Consider the following 23720-nt stretch of genomic DNA (forward strand, 5'->3'; position numbering starts at 1 on the left):
AATTAAAAATTTGACAAAATTCATCTTTGCTACAAAACTAAATCATCTTTGTAATGTACTTGCAAGTTTTCATTAATGTTGATGAATCATTTTTACTTCTGTTATGCTTAAGTTTTGTTTGTGAGAAAAAAGTGCAGGTATAAAAACATTTTTTTTTATTTTAACATTTTTACACACACATTCAAGAGACATCCATTTCATCACTATCTTCATCACTCGAATGTTCGGATTCTGAGTCACAGCTGTCGTCAGAATCACTGCCGGACTCTAACCATTCTTGATTCGCTTGATCGTTGGGTATTATCACATTCCATTCATCTAACCTGTGAACATCTGGGAGATAACAAAGAATTTAGCTTTCCAATGTAAAAAAATACAATTACTGTTTAGAAATTGAGTGCCATGCAAGTACACCAAACATATTAATTTAAAAGATTTTCATGGGACATACCATTGCTGGTTTTAACTGTACGTCATAAAGAAACCACAAGAATTAACAAGAAAGATGAATACACAAACGCACAGAAAACCAGCTGATGTCAAATGTTAAACACATAGACAGCACAGAGGGAATTATGTGGAAGTAATTAGTTGGAAAAAATTACCACAGCAAAGATTAACAGTTGGCTTGCAAAAATGAGGCAGTTTTAACCAATATGGCATTTGCTGTGGCGTTGAAAATTTATTGATTCCTGTGCAGCATCGTGAACGCATTTCTGTAGGCCGGTATTTCATTGTTTGGGCATGCTATCCTAATCTATGGCACATGTTACTTTCTGATTCTGATCGGTGTTTCCTTTACATGTGCGTGAATGTTGACTTAATAAAAAGTGCAAAAGTGAGGTTAACGTTTTAGAGCGATTAAAATGTCTCGGCATAGTAAACATGTGAGAACACTTGATGAACGAATTAGGATTATTGAAGAAATTGAAATTAAAAGTAGGTTTATTGTGCATAGGCTATGTTTTTTTTTTTTTTTTTATTAAAGTATTTCTGACACTAATTTTGAGGTTGAAATATTTTTTTCAAAATATAAGAGTGAGTTCACATCTGTTGAATGTCCGCATCTACTGAATTTTTTTGTTGGTCCCCTGAAAAATGATAGATAGAGGTTTGACTGTACATTATCAGCAAGACTCAATATTTTTTGCGATAGTTTTGGAGTGTTCTATTTCTGCTATACGTATATGTTTTGTGAATATTGGAATATGTATATTCTTAATTCCTGTTCTTTTTCATTTAATATTTAAAACATGTCTGTTCAGTTATTACTTCATTGATCAAATAGTGATAATTTTTTGGCCCTTTTTTTTTTTTTTAAGAAAAATTATATAAAATTATATTTCTGTTCCTTTATTAAATAGACGGGAAAAATATTTTAATGTTAGATACAGGTTTGACTGGGACTTAGCAAACAGTTTGTTATAAGGAGGTTTTTGTTATAAAGAGGTTCACTATGGAGGAAGTTTTCTGCAGTAAAATTATTGTCATCAATTTATATTTGCCAAAGAGCAATGACTAGAGACCTGCAAAATTCGCGGTTTCGATGGCTTTCAGGATAGACTGCACATACCCCTGTACGCTCGGGAAAATAACGTAAGTTCATTGGCTGCCGACTTGCAAGTTGTCTCAGCTGGTTTGTCTGTGATTCGATCCTTCTTTGGTTGAGGGTTTATAACTGGTTGAGATTCGTCCAGATGAACAGTAAGCCAATAGCAAAATTATCTAAGAGGTATATGTGTTTGAATTCTAGCCAATCACCGAATGAATCCGCAAATTTTGCAGGTCTCTAGCAATGACACATCCAATATAGATAAAAATATCATAAAAATATGTAAATTTTATTATTGCTACCTTTTTGGTACGATCCATGCCCTATGAGAAATAAATACTATAATTAGGGACAAGATAATATGGTGAAACTGAAATAATACCAAAAACTAAGTCAAAACACAGCCTGACACTGAAATGCAAGTCACATCATGGAATTAAATAACCAAAACTTAATTCAAATCATAAAAAAGTAATTGTTTAATGTCTGAAATCACGGAATGTTGTTATTTCTGGACAAACAAATTGTACCACAGTGCAAGGATCTGAAAAATTAATTTTATTTTTTTTATTGTGCATCTCGTATTGAATCACTTTTAAACCAAAAATGCTCACTAATTATATTTTATTGTTCTGAATGTATGTTTTAGACCAATTTATTAAAAATTATTTTACCGTATAAATGCAGCATACAAATTTTACCACTATGTATTTTGGTGGGGTAAGTATTACAATCAGCTTTTATAAAAATAAAAACAACACCGAAATCCTCTGTTTTAAAAAATGAAATCTGACTAAAAATAAAACCACAAAATCTGTAAGTCTTGTAGTTAAGAGACAAGAAGCCACCAATCAAAATTAATAATGGTTAGAGACAGGAAAAACTCGCGGATTCATTTTGTGATAGGTAGGGATGGGAAATTTTCAAAATTTTCGATTCGATACCGATTATCGAGTCTTGTTGCGATCATCGATTCTTATCGATTATCGATTCCAATCAATTAGGTTAAGTTATAGATTCTCATTTTCGGGATTGAAGTATAAGTTACAATGGAATCAGTAAACATACTTATTGAATACACTAAAAAAGCATTTTTCAAAATAATAAATAAATACTATTAAATTTAACACATAAAACAAAACTTTACATTACTTGAAATAAAGAAATTGAAATTACTATTCTGTAATGTGTAATGTGTAGGGCAAGCATTATTTTTTATGTGGATTATGTTTAATCCAGTTGAATATGTAATTTTGAAAAGAGAATACGTAATTTAGTAATAGGTCAGTAGTACTAATAAAAAGTGAATTGTCGTAAAGTCATCAAAATACTAACAATTTCATTGAAATACAATTTAATAAATAGTATATTAATTACTAAATGTACAATCATTAACATTTATCAATCAAACTTTAAATAGCCACAAAAAGTTGTGATTATTAAAAATATTGTAAAAAACCAGAAACTACCAAATTCAATCTTTATACCTTTGAAATAAATGACAACATAGTGAAATATCATAAAAACAACACTTTTGACAAAATAAAATTGAAAGTTCTTAAAATAATAAATGAAAACTGGCAAAGCATCTTATTAGATCACAAAGTCTTATTAGATCCTAAATTCTTATTAGATCACAAATTCTTATTTAAAAAAACCAACATTTTGACTCGTTCAGGATCTAAACGGTTCCGTTTCTGATCAACAATCAGTCCTGCAGTGCTGAATAATCGCTCGGAATGTACAGTTGAAGGTGGAATGCAAAGAAATTTCTTTGACAGTTTTTTTAAACATGGGTACTTGGTATTTTCTTTCCAATACTGGAAAACGTTGGTACTTGAATTTTGAATAGGTTCTTCCAAGTAAACATTAATCTCATCTTCAACTGATGCGATGTGGCTTACACTTGGGGCAGTCTTCATTATGTTTGAGTAAAATGTCCACATACCATGGCTTTCCATTGCTTGGCTGGATGTTTGCGGCACAGACTGAGAGAAAAGCAACAAAATTTTCAAAATTAAAAATTAAAAATGAACAAACAAATGTGTCAACATAAAACAGCAGAAGTAGACAAATAAGAATACACTTAATGAATTACAAGGAAATTAGCACCTAACTTACCTCAGTTTCAGGTTGTTTCAAACAGATAGTTTTTCTTGCTTCTTCAATCAAAAAAACTTTCGCTTTTGTGACATTACCGTCCTGCACAAAAACATGGTGTTTAAATCGTGGGTCCAGTAATGTTGCAACTGCGTACAACATATTCTCTTCAACATCAGAATACTTCAAAGTTATGGCAGCAAGCATATCATTTTTGATGCCCTGTACACCTGATCCAGTAGGTGCTGGTTTCCTTAGCTCTTCAGTAGAACTGTTGATTATAGGTATGACTTCTGAGGCTGTCACACACTGAGTACTTACAGCCAATGTTGCATGGTTGAAAATACTTAAAAGGTTTACTACATTTGTCATCAGGTTCCATTCTGCTGATGAAAAAGTCACAGGTAACTGCAGAGTTGCTGATGCTAAAGAAACAGACTGTTTTTGCTCAAGTAAGCGCTGTAGCATATGGAGAGATGAATTCCAACGCGTTGGTTCATCCTGGATAAGTTTATGTTTTTTCATTTTCAGCGTGGCTTGAGCCTTCTTTAACTCTTTTGTCGCCTTACAAGAATGTTTGAAATGGCCAACTATGCGACGACCGTTGGCAATCAGATTATTTACATTCTTGTTGTTCAGTAGCCCTTCCTTTACAACAAGCTGCAGGGTATGTGCTAGGCATGGCAGATGTTCATATTCGGATGATTCTAGGCCAGCAGTTATGTTCCTGGCATTGTCTCTTACAATGGCAACAACTTTAGATTGCAGCTTCCATTCTTCAAGTGTTTCTGTGATAAAATTGCACAAATTGTTCCCTGTGTGAGATAATTCAGGAAAGGGAATAACCCCAATGTTGAGGTGTTGCAAGACAAAATTGGAATCAACAAAATGCACAGTTAGACCAAGATAATCGTCATTGGCTGTTGAAGTCCACATATCTGTTGTAAGACTCACATGTTCAGCTTCGTCCAACTTTTTGTTCACATTTTCCCTACATTCTTGGTACATGTGTGGTACAACAGTATTTGAAAAATGTTTTCTGCTGGGCAAAACATACCTAGGCTCAAGGAATTTGACAAATTCTGTGAATCCTCTGTCTTCAACCATGCTAAAAGGACGATTGTCTAAGCACATCATTCTACCTATGTGCTGAGTTATTGATTTTGCACGAGGATCAGTGGACTTGAATTGTGCAGTTTTATCAATAAATGATTGTAATGTAGGCTGGTATTGACTTTTAGGAGTTAGCCTATACTGGTTTGGTGTTCTTGATGAAATATTCGTTTGGCCAACTTTCTCAGCATGCCTCGGGGACACTGAACCGCTGCCTCTCGATGAATCAGTAGCAGTAGGCCTAACATCTGAATTTGATGACAATGGCAAGGTTGTCTCTGAAGAACAATTTTGTGCTGAACTATCATCTATTTCATTTTCTTCAATCTCGCTCAATTCCGATGAATGTAGCCTTTGTTTCTTCGTCTCATGAACGTAACTCCCATGCTTGTTTTCGAGATGTTTTTTCATGTTTGTTGTAGTTTTAGATTTACCGCCACGTGAGATTGTACATTTACAGATTTGACATATTGCGTAGCCAGAATTTTGTCGGTCGATGACAAAGTATTTCCACACTTCACTAGACATCACGTAAATAAAAATGTTATTTTACTATTCGTATTGCGCTAACATTACCCAACATTCAAACAAAGAAGCATCACTGGAAACAAAAGCATGTAAGAAAATTTCTACAGTTGCCGTACTGGTAACTTACTGGAATGAAAACGTGTTTCAAAAACGTCCATTGAAATTTTATGTTTAAGTTGCGTAATTAACTGGTGATTTAATGTTTACTGTTATTAAATAAATTACGGAAAATACGTAACTCGTAAAATGTTACGGGCTATGGCCACATTATTCTTGCATTTTATCGTTAAGTAATTGAGAATAAGATCTGTACCGGAAGTTGGCAAACCTGTGAAAGTTCATGTATAGACAAATGCTGGTTAACAAAAAAAATCATTGACGAAAATAAATATGCAACAACGCAAGTGAATAAATATACTAGAAACGTAGAAAACGTGGCACACTTCTCAGTAGAATCTTGAAATTTTGTGCACATGGCTACCAATGTGGGTGTATTCAGCAAGTAAAAGTTGGGCTACAATTTCTTTATACGATAACACTGCGTTAATAAATAAATAACCCTAAATGCACAGTACGAAATCGCCAACCTCCGTTCCCGCTTACGGGATTGTGGCAACTGAGCTGTGGTAAGCTATGTTATATTTCATTTATTATTTATTATATCGTTTATGGTTATTTATTTAGTTGTAAAACTGACTAAAATTACTGCAACGACAGCGATGAACCGCTGCTAGGCAGCACTTTACGTCTACATCCTGCAGAATTTTAATAATCGGTGATTTTCGCCGATCCTCGATTATCGATTATGTATCAAAAAATCGGGGTATCGAAGAATCGACGGATCGACTTTCCCATCCCTAGTGATAGGCTGAAATTCAAACATGTGTACAATTCTGCTGGTTCTGCTATTGGCTCGCAGTTTAACTGGATCTCTCTGGGCCAATGAGAGACTATCGACCAAAGAAGCGTCGAATCACAAGCTACCCAGTGGAGACTCCTCACAATTTAGTAACCAATGAACACGCGTGTTTGCTTGAGAAATGCGGAGGATAATGGAGGCTATCCTAGAGGTCATTGAATCGGGACGACTGAATTGTTGCCCATTGGAAGGGCAGCCCTTCAGGATTTTTCTGACAGTGGTTTATTTGTACAGAGACTGGAAGGGCAGCCCATCCAATTTCTGAAAACACGCTCCTTTAAGAGTTTAAATAATCCTGAAAACTTGCCCCTTGGATGGGCAGCCCATCAGGATTTTTCTAACAGTAGTGTTTTTGAAAGGTTGTCTGAATTGTTGCCCCTTGGAAGGGCAGCCCATCAGGATTTTTCTGACAGTGGTGTTTTTGAAAGCTTGTCTGAATTGTTGCCCCTTGGATGGGCAGCCCTTCAGGATTTTTCTGACAGTGGTGTTTTTGAAAGGTTGTCTGAATTGTTGCCCCTTGGATGGGCAGCCTTTCAGGAGTTTTCTGACAGTGGTTAGTTTGTAAAGTTACCTAACCTAATCTAACCTAACCTAAACTAACCACTGTCAGAAAAATCCTGAAGGGCTGCCCATCCAAGGGGCAACAATTCAGACAACCTTTCAAAAACACTACTGTAAGAAAAATCCTGATGGGCTGCCCTTCCAAGGGGCAAGTTTTCAGGATTATTCAAACACTTAAAGAAACATGTTTTCAGAAATTGGATGGGCTGCCCTTCCAGTCGCTGTACAAACAAACCATTGCCAGAAAAATCCTGAAGGGCTGCCCATCCAAGGGGCAACAATTCAGACAACCTTTCAAAAACACTACTGTAAGAAAAATCCTGATGGGCTGCCCTTCCAAGGGGCAAGTTTTCAGGATTATTCAAACACTTAAAGAAACATGTTTTCAGAAATTGGATGGGCTGCCCTTCCAGTCGCTGTACAAACAAACCATTGCCAGAAAAATCCTGAAGGGCTGCCCATCCAACGGGCAACAATTCAGGCTCCCCCATTGAATCCGCAAATTTTTCCGGTCCCTAATAAACTGTTAACGAGAGCGATGTTGGTCACTCACTCAGCGAGTACAGGTCCGAGAGAGTGAGCTGCTTGTCCCCGTCTTCAACGAGTCCGCCGTACAAGTACAGGTGACCGTCCTTGACGGCGAGACCACAGTTCATCCGCGGCGACGGCACGAAGACCGACTGGCCGCCGGGGGAGCCGGTTGTCGGTGCTTGCTGGGACGAACACGAAGCAGTCGCAGGCCCGACAGTCACTTTGAACACGCCGTCGTCCGCCAGCACCGTGCCGGACGCAGTATCCGCCGCCATCTGGGAACACATTGGTCCACGTTGCAGCCGCTCGGACGTGTTGAAACAATCAGGGGTCGTGCAATGCAATAACATTGCTTGTGTGCCATTTAAAATAATTATAAATTGACAAGAACTAACCTTAACCATAGCAAATGACCACACAAAATTAATCAGTTACAATTTGCATGTGCAGATGTTTTGACTATAAAAAAATTGAAAAATTCTAAGAAACGGCAGGTAAGGTAATTTTTAAAATACGTACTACAGGCTCAAAAACGTAAAACACTCGAAGCATTTTGAGAGGGTGATATCATCCATAAATTTTACACATCAGACAACTTTGTATTATTTCCACTATTTAAATATGTAAGTGGTAATGTCCGAATAAATATTAGATTTATACTTTAAAATACATCGTTTTATACGGAAAAGATATCTACACCGGTACACCGCGGCGACGCAGACAATCAGATAAAGATAATAACGTTTAAAAAGTCTTTAAAAGAAAATTTACACGTCAGACAAATTTGTATTTCCGTTAATTAAATAAGTAAGAGGTAATTTCCGAATAAATATTAGATTTCTACTTTAAAATACATAATTTTATACGAAAAAGATGCCTACACAAAGCGCTCGGCATCTAATAGCGGGACCAAAAACATCATTCAACGTTTAAGCGAGAAGTTTTTTTATCCCAATTTTGACGGCCAAAAATATGGGTGGGACGATTACGCGCGTGCGACGATCATGCGATAAAAGAGGGTAATTATGACACAATGATTATTTTGATATGTTACAAGTCTGAATGTTCTATATCATATGCAGTGATGTGTTAGCTGGGGTAATGTGCAGTTGTATAATCAATGACTACCATTTAATGCAAGTCTGTGTATGAAAACATAATCATAAATTACAGAAAATATAAAGTTGTAAATTCCAAAGAAACTTGAGAACATATATTAATATTAATATAAAGGATATAGAGAGAGATATTTCTTGTAATTCTACCACTACGGAGAGAATTGCATGTTCTTGAATGTTAAGAAAATTTTTTAATGTGTTATGTGGCAAAACACTCTTACTGCCACATGCGAGACTAATAATATGACAACTTTACTTAGTCTTTATAGTTCTTTAATATGTGAATATTGAGTATACTTACACAAAATATTTCACAATACATTTCACATTTTATTTTACGGACAACAAAGAAAGTTGTGCATGTGTTTACACTTGAAATTAAAAACGCCACATAATTCTGTTTAGTCAAATTCTAAAATACTTAGTCTGGGTGCACTGTTGCAAATACACTACCTAATCAAAATTTTCAAGATTTCCTAAATGAAACATGTTATAGAAGCAAATTTTTTGTTACAAACTGATAAGTACCTACTTGACATACCTTTTCTTTGGAATCACATTCGTCGAGCTCGCTCACTTCCGTGACCATCTTTTCCGACTCTTCCCCCTCTCCCCCCTCGTCAGTGTCTGTGTCAGCGTCGGCACCCTCGTCCCCATCCGCCTCGCCGGCCCTCTCTTTCCGACGCCGCTTCTTCAGGTTGCCAGGATCCTTCTTCCCGCTCAGGCGAACTGAACAAACATTCCCACAACATTCACTCCTATATATACTGAAGTTCTTTGAATGGTTCTTGTGATGGCGAATATTGATTCAGAATGTTTTTTTTTTTGTACAGACATCATAGCTGGTTAATACAATAAGTCAATAAGTCATAAAAAAAACCTCAAAAATGGACCAAAAAAAAAAGGGTGCGTGTAACTCGGTACCCATGACAGAAGTTAAACTTCTTTGGCAATTCAAACCTCGCCTTGTAAGCATATAGTAAAGAGTAAAACGGCAGAAGGAAAGAAGACAATCCGACCTGAAGCGCCATTACCGGCAAAGATTGCTGAAAACATTTGCTTGAGGACCGACCTAGAAAGTGATCCTACAATGGTCAAAATCTGAAAAAAATATTAACCTCATAAGGTGAATCATGAAGTGACGTGAAAGAATTTACACTCAAAAAAAGCTGGAAAAACATCTCCCTGAAAAAAAAAAGACTCCCGATTATCCAGGCAAGTGGTCCACGCATAACCGAAAAACATGGTTAAAGCAATGCCAAAAAAAACCTGTTTGGTTACGAATTTTCTATCCCAACAATCTAGACAAACACTGTATAAAGTTTTACGTAATAGGTACTAAAGCGTTAGACAAAGTTTACAAAAGATTCACAGTACATATCATTAAAACATAGCCACATTTTACGTCTAGATGGTCGATAATTTTTAATTTTTGTAGAATTTCATGTACCACTCTTTGCGTTTATTACTGGACATTACTGCCTAAGGATTACGACAGAAAAAAAAATACTGCCTGGTCGCGACTGCTGCCTTGAAACTACTCAGGCCATTTATCTCTCGTGTGAGTCACGGAACAGCAGCGCCGTGCCGACGTTGACCTGAGCGCGGTTTACAAGGGCGCGTGGCTTACAGGGCTGGAATCATAATTTGCTCTAGCAGTTTCGAAGTTCATGAAGAATGCTAACACTGACCAACTATGAATGAGCTATGTTTGGCAGCTTATTTTCATCTTGAATCACAGCATACAATTCTCTTGTCACATCAAATAATCACAAATATAAATAGTCAAAAATTATTTTTTTGTGTTTATGGAAATAAAAATGGCATGGATAACCAGCAAGCAGCCTACTGTACCTCTGGGCTGGCTGAAAAACCAAGATAATTTTCTCTTGATATAGGTACATGTTATTCAGATATTTACTAATCTGAGGATGCTGCTTCCACATTAATTCTATTGATTGAGGTATTACTGTAACTATCAAAAGTTTACCTAATTTACAAGCATTTTTATTATTTTCAAGCCATTGTATGTGAACGATGTTATGGTGATTTATTGCATATTACTCACACATTTTATATTAACATCAAGTTTGAAAAGTAGGGGTGCATTTTATGCAAGAAAGGTATTTTTGTTGAGATAAAGTTATTCATGAAAACAAAACCTATTGATGGAAACTACATTTTTTTTTTAAATGTAGAGTATACAAAAGTACGCCAAACAATTTAAATTAATAACGCATGCAACAAAAACATATTTAATTCCACTTTAAATATAAAAATTAAAACAGTGTCCCACACGTGAGCTGCAACTAATGCATAACTATCGTCATAGTAGACATCACGAAAGAGTGTGGGCTATCAAATACAGTTTACTCGGCGCTAGACAGAGCGTGCGCGTTGCATGCGATCGGTGAGCTATCAATATCAATATTCAACTACATGCACACGCTCTTTACGGGCATCAACATAACCAAACATGAATAATGCCATCTAACGCTGGCTACATTTTTGTAAGCGGTACACAGCGGCGATGAAAACGAACAGATAAAGGTTATAACATTTAAAAACATATTTGAAAAAAAATTTACACATTGGATAACTTTGTATTTCTGTTAATAAATTAAGTAAGCGGTAGTATCCAAACGAATAACAGTTTTAAACTTTAAAATATTAAGTTTTATATGGGGAAAGAAGTTTATGGACGACATATTACATTAAAAAAAAATAACGTTCATCTTATTTAGAAAATGGCAGGACCAAAACATTTCACCATTATAGGACAAGAAAACGTACTGTGCAGGTACATCGTAAATGAGTTTCACTGGGATTGTATAGTTACTGTATTTTTCCCCATTATAAAACCCAAACTGCCTGACAGCAATTTGAAAACAAATTTTTGTTGCTTCCATGTTTTATCCTGTTAGGTTACCCACCTACACAAAGCACTCAAAATCTAACAGCTGGACCCGAAACATGATGCAATGTTTATTCGAGAATTTTCGGCCCCGAAACGACGGTGCGACGATCGTGCGGTGAAACAGGGCATCTCCAGGTATGCGTGCACCAACAGCACCCACCACTCCTCCACGTGGCGCTCTCGAGGTCGAGAACGTGGAGGTCGTTGAAGAACGTCCCGGAAAGGTCCTCCTCGCTCTCCTCCACGTCCCACACTCCGCCGAAGGTGAAGGCCTTGTTGCCCGCTGCCACGGCCGCAGACATGCCGCAGCGCGGCGACATTCGGACACCACTGTGCTTCACAGACACCCACTTCCACTTCGTGCAGGTCGCATCGTTCTCTGTCGCACCGGAAAGAAAAAGCACAAACACAGGGCCTTTAAAAAACGAAGATACACTTTGTATGCTTACATGCATGCAGAGTGTTCGCGAAACAACTAGGCATAAATATGATGAGTGGCTGAAAAACAAAAATTCCCTAATTACTTACTATCTGGTTGAAGAATAAACATGTCAGAATGCACTGATCCTTTGTCGACATCTTTTTTTATCCGCTCTTTGCTGTACCCTCCATAAACAAGAACACTTCCATCATTGCGTGCAATCATTATACATCCCGATCTTGGTGATGGGGGTGTTCCTAAAAAAGAGAACATATTTTTATTTTATTTATTCAATACATTGAACCATTGAGCAGCAATAAATAAAGTGATCACAAAAGAAATATATGATATAAAAATTCAAAAGGGTGTAACTAGAAAAATGCAAATCTGCCAAAAAAAAATTATAACTTTAACTTTCGGGCCTATCAACATATATTATATACATAAAAGACAAAAATACCAATAGTTTTTTAATAAAATTATAAACTTCAAAGATATAAAAAAATTTAAAAAATAAAAAAAAGATTTTTAAAAGGGTATAAGTAAAAAATTAAAAATATTATCAAAACATCCCCAGTGACGCAAACTTTGATTTCCAAAACGGAAAACAATTTTCAGTTTTTCGTTTGGAGCTAAACCACCTGAGATATAAGCCTTTTTAATAATTATAAGCATTTTCATTCAGAAAAATGATGAATATAACAAACACTTAAAATTTAATAAATAAGGCGTGTTCCACTTATGTAGCTGTATTTCAAATGATACTCTATTGTTATACAGTACACTCCCTATTATCCGCACATGCTACGAAAAAATACAGCACATATATAAATCTGTATTTTATTACAAGTGAGCAAATTTGAACTCTACTGACGAGTGTATTATGTGCAGTATACAGTAAAATGCCACAGGCCTTCTCGGAACTCACTCAGTAGGCTGGCATGCATTGCTATTTTTGTCTCTGTTGCGCTTTGTTTCTAGTCGTATGGTTTCTTTTTTACTGTCATGAAGTCTCTTGAGTACGTACAGTACCGTATCCTTGTTATGAAGTAAGTACAGAGCACTTTTATGTTTACATTACTGAAATGTATTGTATGTTAATTATTCAGTAAAATACTAAAATTTTAGCATAATTTAAAAATTTTTACTATTCATTGTAACTTTAACTGTAAATATTTTTTTAGATTTTTAAGTTGAAATTAATGTTTCCTTCCCCCCTCCCCTCAATTTTCGGCTCTTTTGCAGATTATCCGGGTTTTTTACTATCAGCGGTGGCCCTGCCACTTAATTTCACGGATAAACGGGAGTGTACTGTACTTCCATTTTCTATTTTATACACATCTGTATTGAGTAGGCTAATATTTGTGCTTTATGATATGCTTGTATCCAAGGTATATGTATCTCTTTGGTGTAATACAGGTGTGTCAGTAATATAGGATTAATTCATATCTGTCAGGTCTCTGGATTAGTTTACAAAATGACATCTGGCTATCGGAAAGAGTGAAGTTGTCCATCGGTGTCTTAGTGAACAATAAAGCCGCAGGTACAACCAGAACGTCAGAGATTGCAGTGGGTGCAGAACTGACCTTTTGGTTCCAGGAGCTTCCAAGTGTAGCTAGTCAAATCAAACGCGTAGACGTCGTTGAAGTATTTGTAATCCCGCAGATTGTCGTGGAAGCCGCCAAACACAATCAGGTGTTTCTTAGTGTGCACCATTCGATGACCGCTCCTCGCTGATGGGCCACCCGCAGCCCTGGAAGTAACACAACTTACACTTTATTTACTCGTAGTAAAGCTCCTACATTGCACGTAACAAAACATTCATTACCACAGTCCGGTCAACGAACAAGTGCACTTTTCAATAACCGTACGAAGCTTATGCTTCTCTGATTTATCACACGCGTTCCCTAACCCTTGTGGGCCGGCATAGAGTAGCCTAAGATGTACATCAAGTTCTGTCCCTGCCCGAACACGCCCAAATATTCACCTTCGGCCAACCTCGGGATTTGCTTTATTTTTGCGCAGGAAAAATGAATCCAAATATTAAAAGTGGTCGGTCAGGTTAGCTACATTAAAACACTTTATAACACTATGGACGGTTAGTTAGGTCAGTATAGCTACATTAAAATAAACAGAGAAATATAAATATATATAAATAAACCCGAGGTTGGCCGAAGGCGTAAATTCGGGCGTGTTCGGGCAAGGACAGAACTTGATGTACATCTTAGGCTTCCCGCCGGCATAAGCTCCCTGGAGTGGGCGGATCCGACAGGAAATGGCGTGGCCCCCCCCCTCTGGTGAGGGAAATGGACACGCCGTTTCATCGCAGTCTGGAGGTGTCGGTGAAGGGCTATGTGGAGAGGCTGAGGCAACCCATCCCACCATCGACACCACCACAACCCCCTAAACCCATTCGGCAACCAACAGTAGCTCACTGGCCAAGCCCCCACCAGCGAGCACCGAGGGTGTCTCTCCGGACCTCTCACATCTCTGGGACTCCTCAGAACACCCGGAGGCACTTTTTGACACAGTCATGTGAAGCATTTTGCTGTCATTTCGCACACGTTATTCCATTAAATTAAATAAAGTCCAACTAGACTGCCTGACCTTTTACAAGTATTTTTCTACGAAATAATGGAAGAATATTAAACTGTCAAACTAAACACTTTTATAAAGTCACCTGTTTGAGATGCGCACTCGTTTATGGGATATACTCTAGACTAGCATTTCACTTAAGCAAATTAAACATACGTACATAAATAAATAACCCCCCCCCCCCCCCCCCCCCACACACACACACACACTAACTTTCCATTACATCAAGTTCTTCACGGTAATACTGTTACATACATAGTCCTTACAAATACTGATAGAGAGCCCTGAACTGAACCATCACATGTTAAACTCATAATTTCATAGTACAGAGAAGGTCTTCCATCTAGCAGGTTCGACCGTCAAGGGAAACCAAGGTCCAGGGGCAAATAATTTAGTCACGCCCCCTCCCCATTACCACTTTTGAGAACCAAAATTGAAAAAAAAAAAATCTAAAAACTGTAAACGTTCCTGTGTTCATAACTGTAATCACGATCTGTGCATATTGCATCACTTGTAAGGTTTCATATGAATTCTATTGACAATAAGACTTGTAATTTTCATCCCATCAAAGTAAACCCATGCATTAAAAATAATCTTGAAGCATTCAACCAGGGTCCCTACGATTTTGATCCCCCCACCAATTCTTTAAATGACCCTGGGTTTGGGACTCACGGCCATGCCGGATAATCGAATGTCAATGTACCCTTTTTTTTTTAATAGGAATGAAAGAAAATTAAAACACTAAAATGATTTTTAAAAAGCAGTAATAATAGACTACTATATGGCAATATAAAAATAAAGATGAGCATTATTGTTTAAAAAAAATAAAAATATGATATCACATTACTTACATGGCGGTCAGGGACAAAAAAAACTCAGAATTCCCTTAAAAATATTTTTTATACTAGCAAATCGATTGGTACTGAATTATAGATTGTAGCGAACCTAAGAAAGCAGAATCAAAGAGTGAGCACTGCATATGCTTGGTTCTCGCATCATTATTTGTAGGTTTCAAATTTTTTTATTTTGAAATTAAAATTTCTGTCTTTGAACGGGTTTTACTGAAAACTTTTGTACTAAATTTGCATTTGTTTTGACCAGAAACTCAGACAAAACTAGGTACCTAAAAGATGTTCAAAAAATTCCCGCATTACTGGTTCATATGTAGAATTCAGTTGTTATTATTATTTAAAAAAAAAAAAAAATTGTTTGCGACGAGTTTCACGCAGACTACGTGGCGACCATAACTTGGTGCTACCTCATGGCACCCATCCACATTCCCAAAAAAGAAATTGGGCTGGATCATGAAAGTTAATTCATTATATAACATTAACCAAATTTAATTCAAATCATATAAAAAGGAATCTTTTAAGCTTGAAAATCAAGAAAATGTCATTATTTCCGGAATGATTCAGAAGAATTAATCTAATTTGTTTTATTGTGCATCTCTAATCGAACCACTTTTAAACCACAAATGCTCACTAATTTATTTTTATTGTTCTGAATGTATCTGTTTTAGACCAATTTATTACAAATTATTTTATCATAAAAATGCTTCATATAAATTTTACCACTATTTTGGTGGAGTAAGTATTATAAAAAAGCTTTCATAAAAATAAAAACAATAACATCAAAATCCCCCCTTTTTTTAAAAACAAAATTGGACTATTATAAAACCATAAAATCTTGTCTCTTGACGATGACTAAATGATTTTAGAACAACGTATGTGTGAGAATCGTTGGTGCTATTTGGTTTCGTAGGGTTTCATCTATTATTTGGCTATGCCAGACGCATTTCTATCGGACTATGGAGCCCAGAAGTTTTTACAGAATGTAAAGGTGAAGTATTTCTAGCGAGATTCCACTACGTCCACCTTGCTGCCGTGGCGTTCAGCCAATCTCGCGCGGCCCGTGGCGCACGGGGGACTCGTCAAGACACCCCCGTGCGGTGACTCACAATATTTTCTCCCACTTCTTGTCGGCCAGGTGGTAGACCCAGAGGTCGCGGTAGTGGTAGAACTGCGCTTGCGTCGGGCTGGCGTACTCGCCCCCGAACACCCAGAGCTGGCCCTTGTTCGCCGGCACGAGGCACGCCTGGTGGCCACACCTCGGCGGGGGGGCCCCGGGCGCCTTCACCAGCTGCCACTCGTTGCGCGGGACGTTGTACAGCAGCAGGTCGTTGTACACAGACATCTGCAACGCAAAGAAAAAGTAGCGCTCGTTCGAAATTAACTTGGAATTTCTCTGGTGAATTTCCTTACCTCCCATAGTTTAGTGCAGTGGTTCCCAAACTTTTTCACCTGGCGACCCACCTGTCCTTATAGAAATAACTCCACGGTCTATCGGTCCATGGTGGAGTAAAAAACCTTATTTGTATCCTATCCCTTCCTTATGCATATATAAATTACCATCAAATATTGCAAATATATACATATATATGCTTTTTTTTAAGATACCAATTGATTATTGATAAACATTAAACAATTTGTGTTCTGATTTGAAAATGGTTGACAAAATATAAGCACTCTGTAGCAAAACATTTATTTATTAAACAATAGATAATGTGTTATCACAAAATTCGATTTGTTTCGATTTTTATTATCTTTTCCATTGTTTCTGATAGTTTTATGGATTGAGTCGCGACCCACACGTAACCCTTCCGCGACCCACTCGTGGGTCGCGACCCACCGTTTGGGAACCGCTGGTTTAGTGTCATACAAAGACGATGATCCCATTGCAACAACCTTATTGGACACTTTATGTACCACCTTGCACAATTAACAGAATGAATTGGAATGAATTAGGGCTTAAGGCTCGGTCATGTTGGTTTTACATTTTTTTTGTCATTACCCATTTTTAAGGGCTAATACTAAAATTTCAACTCTGTACCTCCCTTGCATTAATTTTTTCTGCCACAAATTTTTTCAAAACATATATTCACAATAAAACAATGAGGGAGTAACTTTGGCACTGTTCCGAGGACGGAATCCTTTGGCTTGTACTGCAACCATGGGATTTAATTGACGGACAGTATATGAATTTAATGTTCTGCAACCTCGAACAAGAAAATTGTGCTTGAGTTAGTGCACACATTTTTATAACCAGTTTTTGTAGTTTTGCATGTATTTGTTTTCGAGGTTGGAAGGTGGCGGCCATGGTGACATGAATTTTCATAATGGCTAAATTAAAAAAAAACAGGGAAAATCTGTTTGTTTAATATTTTTGTAAGGATACATTTTATACGTGATTTTGAAAGTTTAGTAAGTAATAAAGGATAACTACTAAACACTATACACACATACAGATTATAACATGGAATCATCGCATTATTATCTTAGCATATTAACCTATTTTTAATTATGTAAATCTATGTTGGTAGGTACTAGATTCGTTTTTTTTGTACAATACGTGGTTATTTTTACAGATAATTTTTTGAATTGATAATTTTCCTAAGAAAATTAGGAGTCTCTTGAAATACTTACCTTCTGACCATTAAAATATTCTCCTCCAAACATGATTATTTCTTCTTTATCTTTATTTGCGACAAATGTAAAGTTAACTCGTCGAGATGGGGGTGGGACTATGTGTTCGACCACCTGGTTTCTTCTCTGCTCCTCTCTCTCAATTTCTGCCACAATTTTTTCAATGTCATCCTGAAATTATTAAAATACAGCCAATTAGTCAATTACACAAACTTCTATTCAAGCTACTTTGGCAAACCTAGTGAAACACCAAATTAGCACAATTTGTTTGTGACTTCAACTTTCAAAATCAATAGTCAATGAAATGCAATTTGTAATTGTTTTAAGCGCAACACACTGGGGGAAAAAAACAAACAAACAAACAACCCTTTGAAGTTACAACCTGGTAACATGTTCTTAGCATGAATGATAAATAATAAACATGCATTGATGGCCTTCAGTACACTACGTGAAAGTTCAGTGTAGTTGGTTGAGAGATTGAGTTCCAATGTATACCTAGCAAATTTAATCTGGTATTAGTCATTGAAATAAATCCTGTAGTATGAAAGACAAATTTATAAAAAACAATTTTATGCACATAAAAGTGTAGGTTTAAAGAAAGAAAGTTAGGTTATTTTAGGTCACCGATATTTACAAACTATAAAATTGTGCAATAAGTTTGGTATGCCTCAAAATTACTTCTATAAATTTCATTCACGGTAGTTATACTGCAATGTAATTAATAAAATAGGTAGTTTCTTTTGTGTACATGCTCAAATAAAAATGAACGAAGTACGTCATTGTATTACTTCTCCTTTTGCAGCTAATTCTTTCTTGAATTTAACACAAAGCTTCTTTTCTGTTTTTGCGGTAGTCTTTTCAGCTCCTTTGCCTTTCTTTTTGCCTTTATCTTTCTTACCCATTATAAAACTTTTTCGCTCTCTACAAACATTTAGGTTATGTCAATATAAACACTACCAACCATGTGTCCATGCTTTCCATGGCGTTTACTTGTAGCCTTCGGTTAACTATGAAGTGCAAGTAATAAAATGTTTATACTTTAATAATTTCCATTTGTATCTATTTTTAATTTTTATATTTATTTGCAGTATTATGTCCCTTAAAAATTGTAAAAACTATTTCAAATAATTTTTCTCTTTTTGAGTACCTTTCAAAAACATAAACATTATTGACTCTAAGTAAAACTAAAGTGAAGGCATCAGTAAAGGAATTTCAGCTATATATTAAATCACCCCCCACACCCAAACCAAGGAGGGTTGGACAACACATGAGTTTAACAAAAAAATAAATTCATTCCCCTTGAAAATAAATTAAATTTAACACAGGCCATTTGTAGTCACCAAGCTTCGCAGCGAATTTTCAGTCAGCTATTTCACAATCCATGCCAAAACTTACTTTTTATAGGCACAAAAAAAAAGTTAGGGGCCGAATTCAGCGGCCTGGGACTCCTCGCGGGCCTCTGGGTTCGATGCCAAGTTGGGGTGCTCGGCCCCTGGGTCCACTACTTGCGATGATGATATCCATGTTAGCAATGTCTGCTTGGGGGTTGCTTCATTAAGCAATTGATCTGAGCGAGTAAAGGAAATAGGACTTCAACGTATAACTGCATATGATCAGATTAAGAAAGGCGAACTTCATCTTGTCAATCTTGCTTTGAATATGTGCCAGAAACTATATTCTGAGACTACTGTAAAACTATTGTTATATTACGAAAGAAATTTCTTAAGTATAGGAGACATAATAAAGAGATGATAATTTCAACATTATTAGGTTTGATTGAAATTCAAATAGATAAGAATGAAATACCCCGCCCCCAAAAAAAAAATCAGCTGTTACTTTTATTGTTTTAACAATGTGTATGAACTGGATAAAATGTTATAGTTTGTCCCCAAAAATTCAACAAAAGATTTATTGGTGGTCTGGGCCGGGTTTTCACCTTCTCCGTCCATCAGCCCACCAGAAGGTCTATGAGGGAGTCGGTCCAGTCAGGGTCTAGGGAGTAGGGAATGGGTGATATAGAAGACATTTACAGTGGCTAAGAAACAGAGTGGATGGGATATAAGAAATGTTTGCTGGGGACCTTGTTTGCTGCTGATTATTTCCTTAGATGGTGGTTCCTCCTCTCTCATTAAAGTTTGCTGCCCACGAGCTGCTGACTTCTCTACAGCAAATGGATGACTTTCAGCGAAGGAACACTGGGCTATCCACTGGATGCGAAACCAGTTGGTCTGCCATCCAGTTTTATTGGCAATTTCACAGAGGAACATTCAACCATGAGCAGCTTTGGCAACCTCCATTAAGGAGATTAGGATTATACCTACACAATGGAACACTAGAGAAAGCCAGAGAGTAGTGGTGTATACATGGATTCAAGAACTGTAGAAATATAAGCTTTCTATAAGGATGTGTGTGTCGCGGGTTTGACTAAGGACACAGGAAAACCCTAAAAAGGAGGAAAAAGGGACGTTTGCGGGTGGTTATGAAATTAATTGCTAAGTTAAATTCGATCCAATAACAATTTATTGACAAACGCAATAACACCAAAAGGAATAGCATAGATTCTCAAACTGACATAACACTTAAACAAGTCGGGTTCTCGTGGAGACGAACTGTTGTGGTAAGTTCCCACTAGAACACAAAACGCACGAATTAACGCTACGTGCTCGATTCCTGAACAAACAAAACAAAACAATACCCTTAATTGTGGCGAGCCGTGCGCTCGTCACAGCTAACGATCAAAACACCGCCAATTTCAACTACTAAGGCTATACCATTTACAAAGTTACAAGGACCATACCTAATCTTAATATTACTGAATGTTACACGTAACACAAATACAGATAGTTACTGCCAGAGGTTACAATTATATACACGCAACTAGTCGTGTAACACTGTCAAAGTTTATAGGTTGGTTTTAGTTACTCTTCCCCCGGTACCATGTGAAGCTCTCTCCGCATTCTCGTAGTAACGCGTAAGTCCGTTTTCTTGTTCACTGTCTCTTGTGGCTACGATTCTTCGTTACCAGCGGTAGAGTTAGTGTCCAAACTGTGTAGCGATCTGGTCGCGATAGTGTCCTGATAGTGTCGTGATTGTGTAAATACTTCCGCTCGCTCGGCCCTCACAGAGTTTGCTAATGCCTGCCCTCTTTGCCCTTGTGGCTGAACCGTCGTTTTTAGTTAATGTTAGTTCTGAAAGATTTTATGCTTAATCCAGCGATGCTTCCCCATGAACTGTCTATATCCTGGGTTACAACTCGGAGAGGTCTCACCCAGTCGATGTCTTCTCGGTCCTCGGGCGGCAGCAACTCCGCGGCGATTGACGGTGTAGGCCGGCGAGCGGTGTCGGAGCAGCGAGGCAGCCTGCTGGCTGGATGTCCCAGTTGTTCTGCTTATCGATGGTCTGGGCGCATGCCCTTTTATACTCGCAGGCTTCCCTGACGAGCTGGAAGAAGAATAGTCTCGTCTATTCGGGGGAAGCTTGCCCAGCTCACTGTGTTGTAGGTGGTATGCCGTGAAAAGTCAGGGGTACAATACTTTGCAAGTGTACGCAGGTACACACGTTACATGTGTAATATGAACTCGTAACTTAACTGTTCCTAGTTATATGTATTGGCATTTTTGCTCTACTGGGGGTTCCCCTGTAATGGTTAGAGTTTGCCAGGTTAATCGAAATAAATCATGCTGGAGCACTTAAATGAAATTTCCTTTAAATCAAATACACCTTACTCATATGCTGCATTTACCATTTGGGATCCTTATATGAAGCTATAAAACCTACACATGAATTAATGTCCTTACTCTTGTGGCACCAAAGCCTGGTACCCACTTTGTCGGTAGCAATACATAACATTATGTCGTTTCCGAACAAACTCTAGCTGGTGCTGTGCCTGTTGCACTCACTGCCATGCATCCGGCGCTGCTGGGGCAGGTGGGGCGAGAGTGGTGTCCCTTGGATTTAACAGAGCCGACTCGGGAAGTTCGGTGGCACTAATCCATCTCTCCATTAACTGATGGGGTGAGTGAGGGGTTAGACGCCCGGGTCTGGTCGGTTCCTCTGGTCTGGTCGGTTACTCGGGTCTGGTCTGACCTGGTTGCATTCTCCACGAGCTACAGAGCAGAAGTACAGGGGTTCGTACCTGCAGGTCGTCCATGTGTAGGACCTTGGTGGGTCGTCCGCTGCGAGCGTGCACTGTGTAGTAAGAGGGGCCAGTTTTCCAAGGGACTTGCCGGGGCTCCGACCTCTTAGGGACTAGCCCAGCGCAAAAATTGCGGGCACCTGCTGAGAGGTGGCGCTGCTTCACGTATACCCACTGACCGGGCACGAAGGGGTCGGGTGGACCGGTGGTCTGGGGAGTGTTAGCTCCTGCTGTTTCCTGGCTTCCTCCCGCATTGTCTCTCCCCATGATTCTTCTGTGGCAGCAGCTGCTACCCGGCACTCTCCCAAACTTTGGTTCACGTCATCCACAGCAAATGTCAGCACCGTGGTTGTTACACATTTCCGTTCCATGCAACCTTTGTTCCATTCACGAAATTACTCTCCGAAATATAGTATAATTACAGAGAACTAAGATGTTACACAACAAAAATCATTGCACGTGTTGCCATGTAATAATGCCGATGTGGCCGGGTTACTGTCATAACTGAGAAACACACAACTTAGAAACACACGAGACAGAATTGTCTAAATCATGATGTTTGTAAGTTGTGTGTTTGGCTTTGTGTATTTCTAAGTTATGCAAGTTCTAAGTTGTGTGTTTCCAAGTTGTGATGGTTCTAAGTTATGACATTTCTAGTTGTGTGTTTCAGCATTGTGCATTTCTAAGCTGCATGTTTCTAAGTTATGACAATTATAAGTCGTGTAATTCTAAGTGGTGACTTTTTAAGGCAGTTTCTAATATGTGTTTTCGACGTTGTGTGTTTCTTAGCTATGATCTTTTTAACTTATGACCATCTAAGTTATATGGTTTTTATTCAATAATTCTAAGTTGGTAAGCAAGTGATTCTCTTTTCTCAGAAGGGAGGATGTCTCTATGCCACAGTCGAGCGTCGCAGCGAGGCGGATGCAGGTCCGAGTGGTAGGGAGAGAGAGAGAGAGAGAGAGAGAGAGAGAGAGAGAGAGAGTTTCCGGTTGGTAGGGGAACTGTTTCCACCGACGCACACGCCTCCCCCTCCCCCTCCCCCTACTCGCTCGACGATCGGCCGCCGGGCACGTGATGGAGACGCCGTCCCGATCCGACGCGACAGGATAACCAACTTAATTGGAAGTCGAGCGGAAAATTTGTTCCCTCCGTTGTAAAACGAGTTGTTCGCCAGCGTATAACCCGTGTAGCGGAAGGGCCCGCCGCTCTTTATCCCGGCCGCTGGTTACAAGGGATTTGGACCAGGGGGGCGGGCTTACCCTCCTGACTTCCCGGCATTGCAGGGATTTGCGATTTGAATATAAATTTCCCAGTTGAAGCGCACCGAGGATTCCGTTCAGGAAGGGAACCGAGCACGTAAGTGGCTCGGATGGCTATTAGGGCGTGGCATCGAAACATCTTTTGATTTATTCTACGTAACTGGGTGTATATAATAAAATACAACCTCGAGTCCCTTGCGTTCTCTCAGTACTAATGTGTGTGTGTATATGTGTGTACATATATTAATGTAAGTGTGTGTACTTATTATGTAATGATGTAATAATAAACCAACTTTAATTTTGCATGCAAATAATTAATAGAAATAAAATAATAAAATGACCGGAGTGATAAATACTCATTATCCAATAGTAATATAAACACAAGTAAAAAATTAATTATTTACTTCAGTAAAATGATCGAGATAAATTTTAATTAGTAGGCCCTAATAATAATCAATAAATATGCTGAATGTTGATTTTAATTTT

The 23720-nt window shown here is 38.0% G+C and overlaps 2 protein-coding genes across 2 annotated transcripts; both read right to left on the minus strand.

The window, feature by feature from the left end:
- Positions 1 to 140: 140 nt before the first annotated feature.
- On the minus strand, positions 141 to 18818 carry LOC134538135 (kelch domain-containing protein 4). The gene is made up of 9 exons (XM_063379175.1): positions 18626 to 18818; positions 17838 to 18008; positions 16313 to 16548; positions 13347 to 13513; positions 11868 to 12017; positions 11500 to 11718; positions 8964 to 9151; positions 7327 to 7579; positions 141 to 333 (listed from the first exon to the last, which is right to left on the minus strand). The coding sequence occupies exons 1-9, from the start codon at positions 18737 to 18739 to the stop codon at positions 182 to 184; spliced, it is 1650 nt and encodes a 549-aa protein (XP_063235245.1). The 5' UTR covers positions 18740 to 18818; the 3' UTR covers positions 141 to 181.
- LOC134538134 (zinc finger BED domain-containing protein 4-like) lies at positions 2952 to 6166 on the minus strand. The gene is made up of 2 exons (XM_063379174.1): positions 3674 to 6166; positions 2952 to 3540 (listed from the first exon to the last, which is right to left on the minus strand). The coding sequence occupies exons 1-2, from the start codon at positions 5291 to 5293 to the stop codon at positions 3187 to 3189; spliced, it is 1974 nt and encodes a 657-aa protein (XP_063235244.1). The 5' UTR covers positions 5294 to 6166; the 3' UTR covers positions 2952 to 3186.
- Positions 18819 to 23720: the final 4902 nt, after the last annotated feature.

The sequence above is a fragment of the Bacillus rossius genome, chromosome 13 (assembly GCF_032445375.1).
Source record: "Bacillus rossius redtenbacheri isolate Brsri chromosome 13, Brsri_v3, whole genome shotgun sequence".
NCBI lineage: Eukaryota > Metazoa > Arthropoda > Insecta > Phasmatodea > Bacillidae > Bacillus > Bacillus rossius.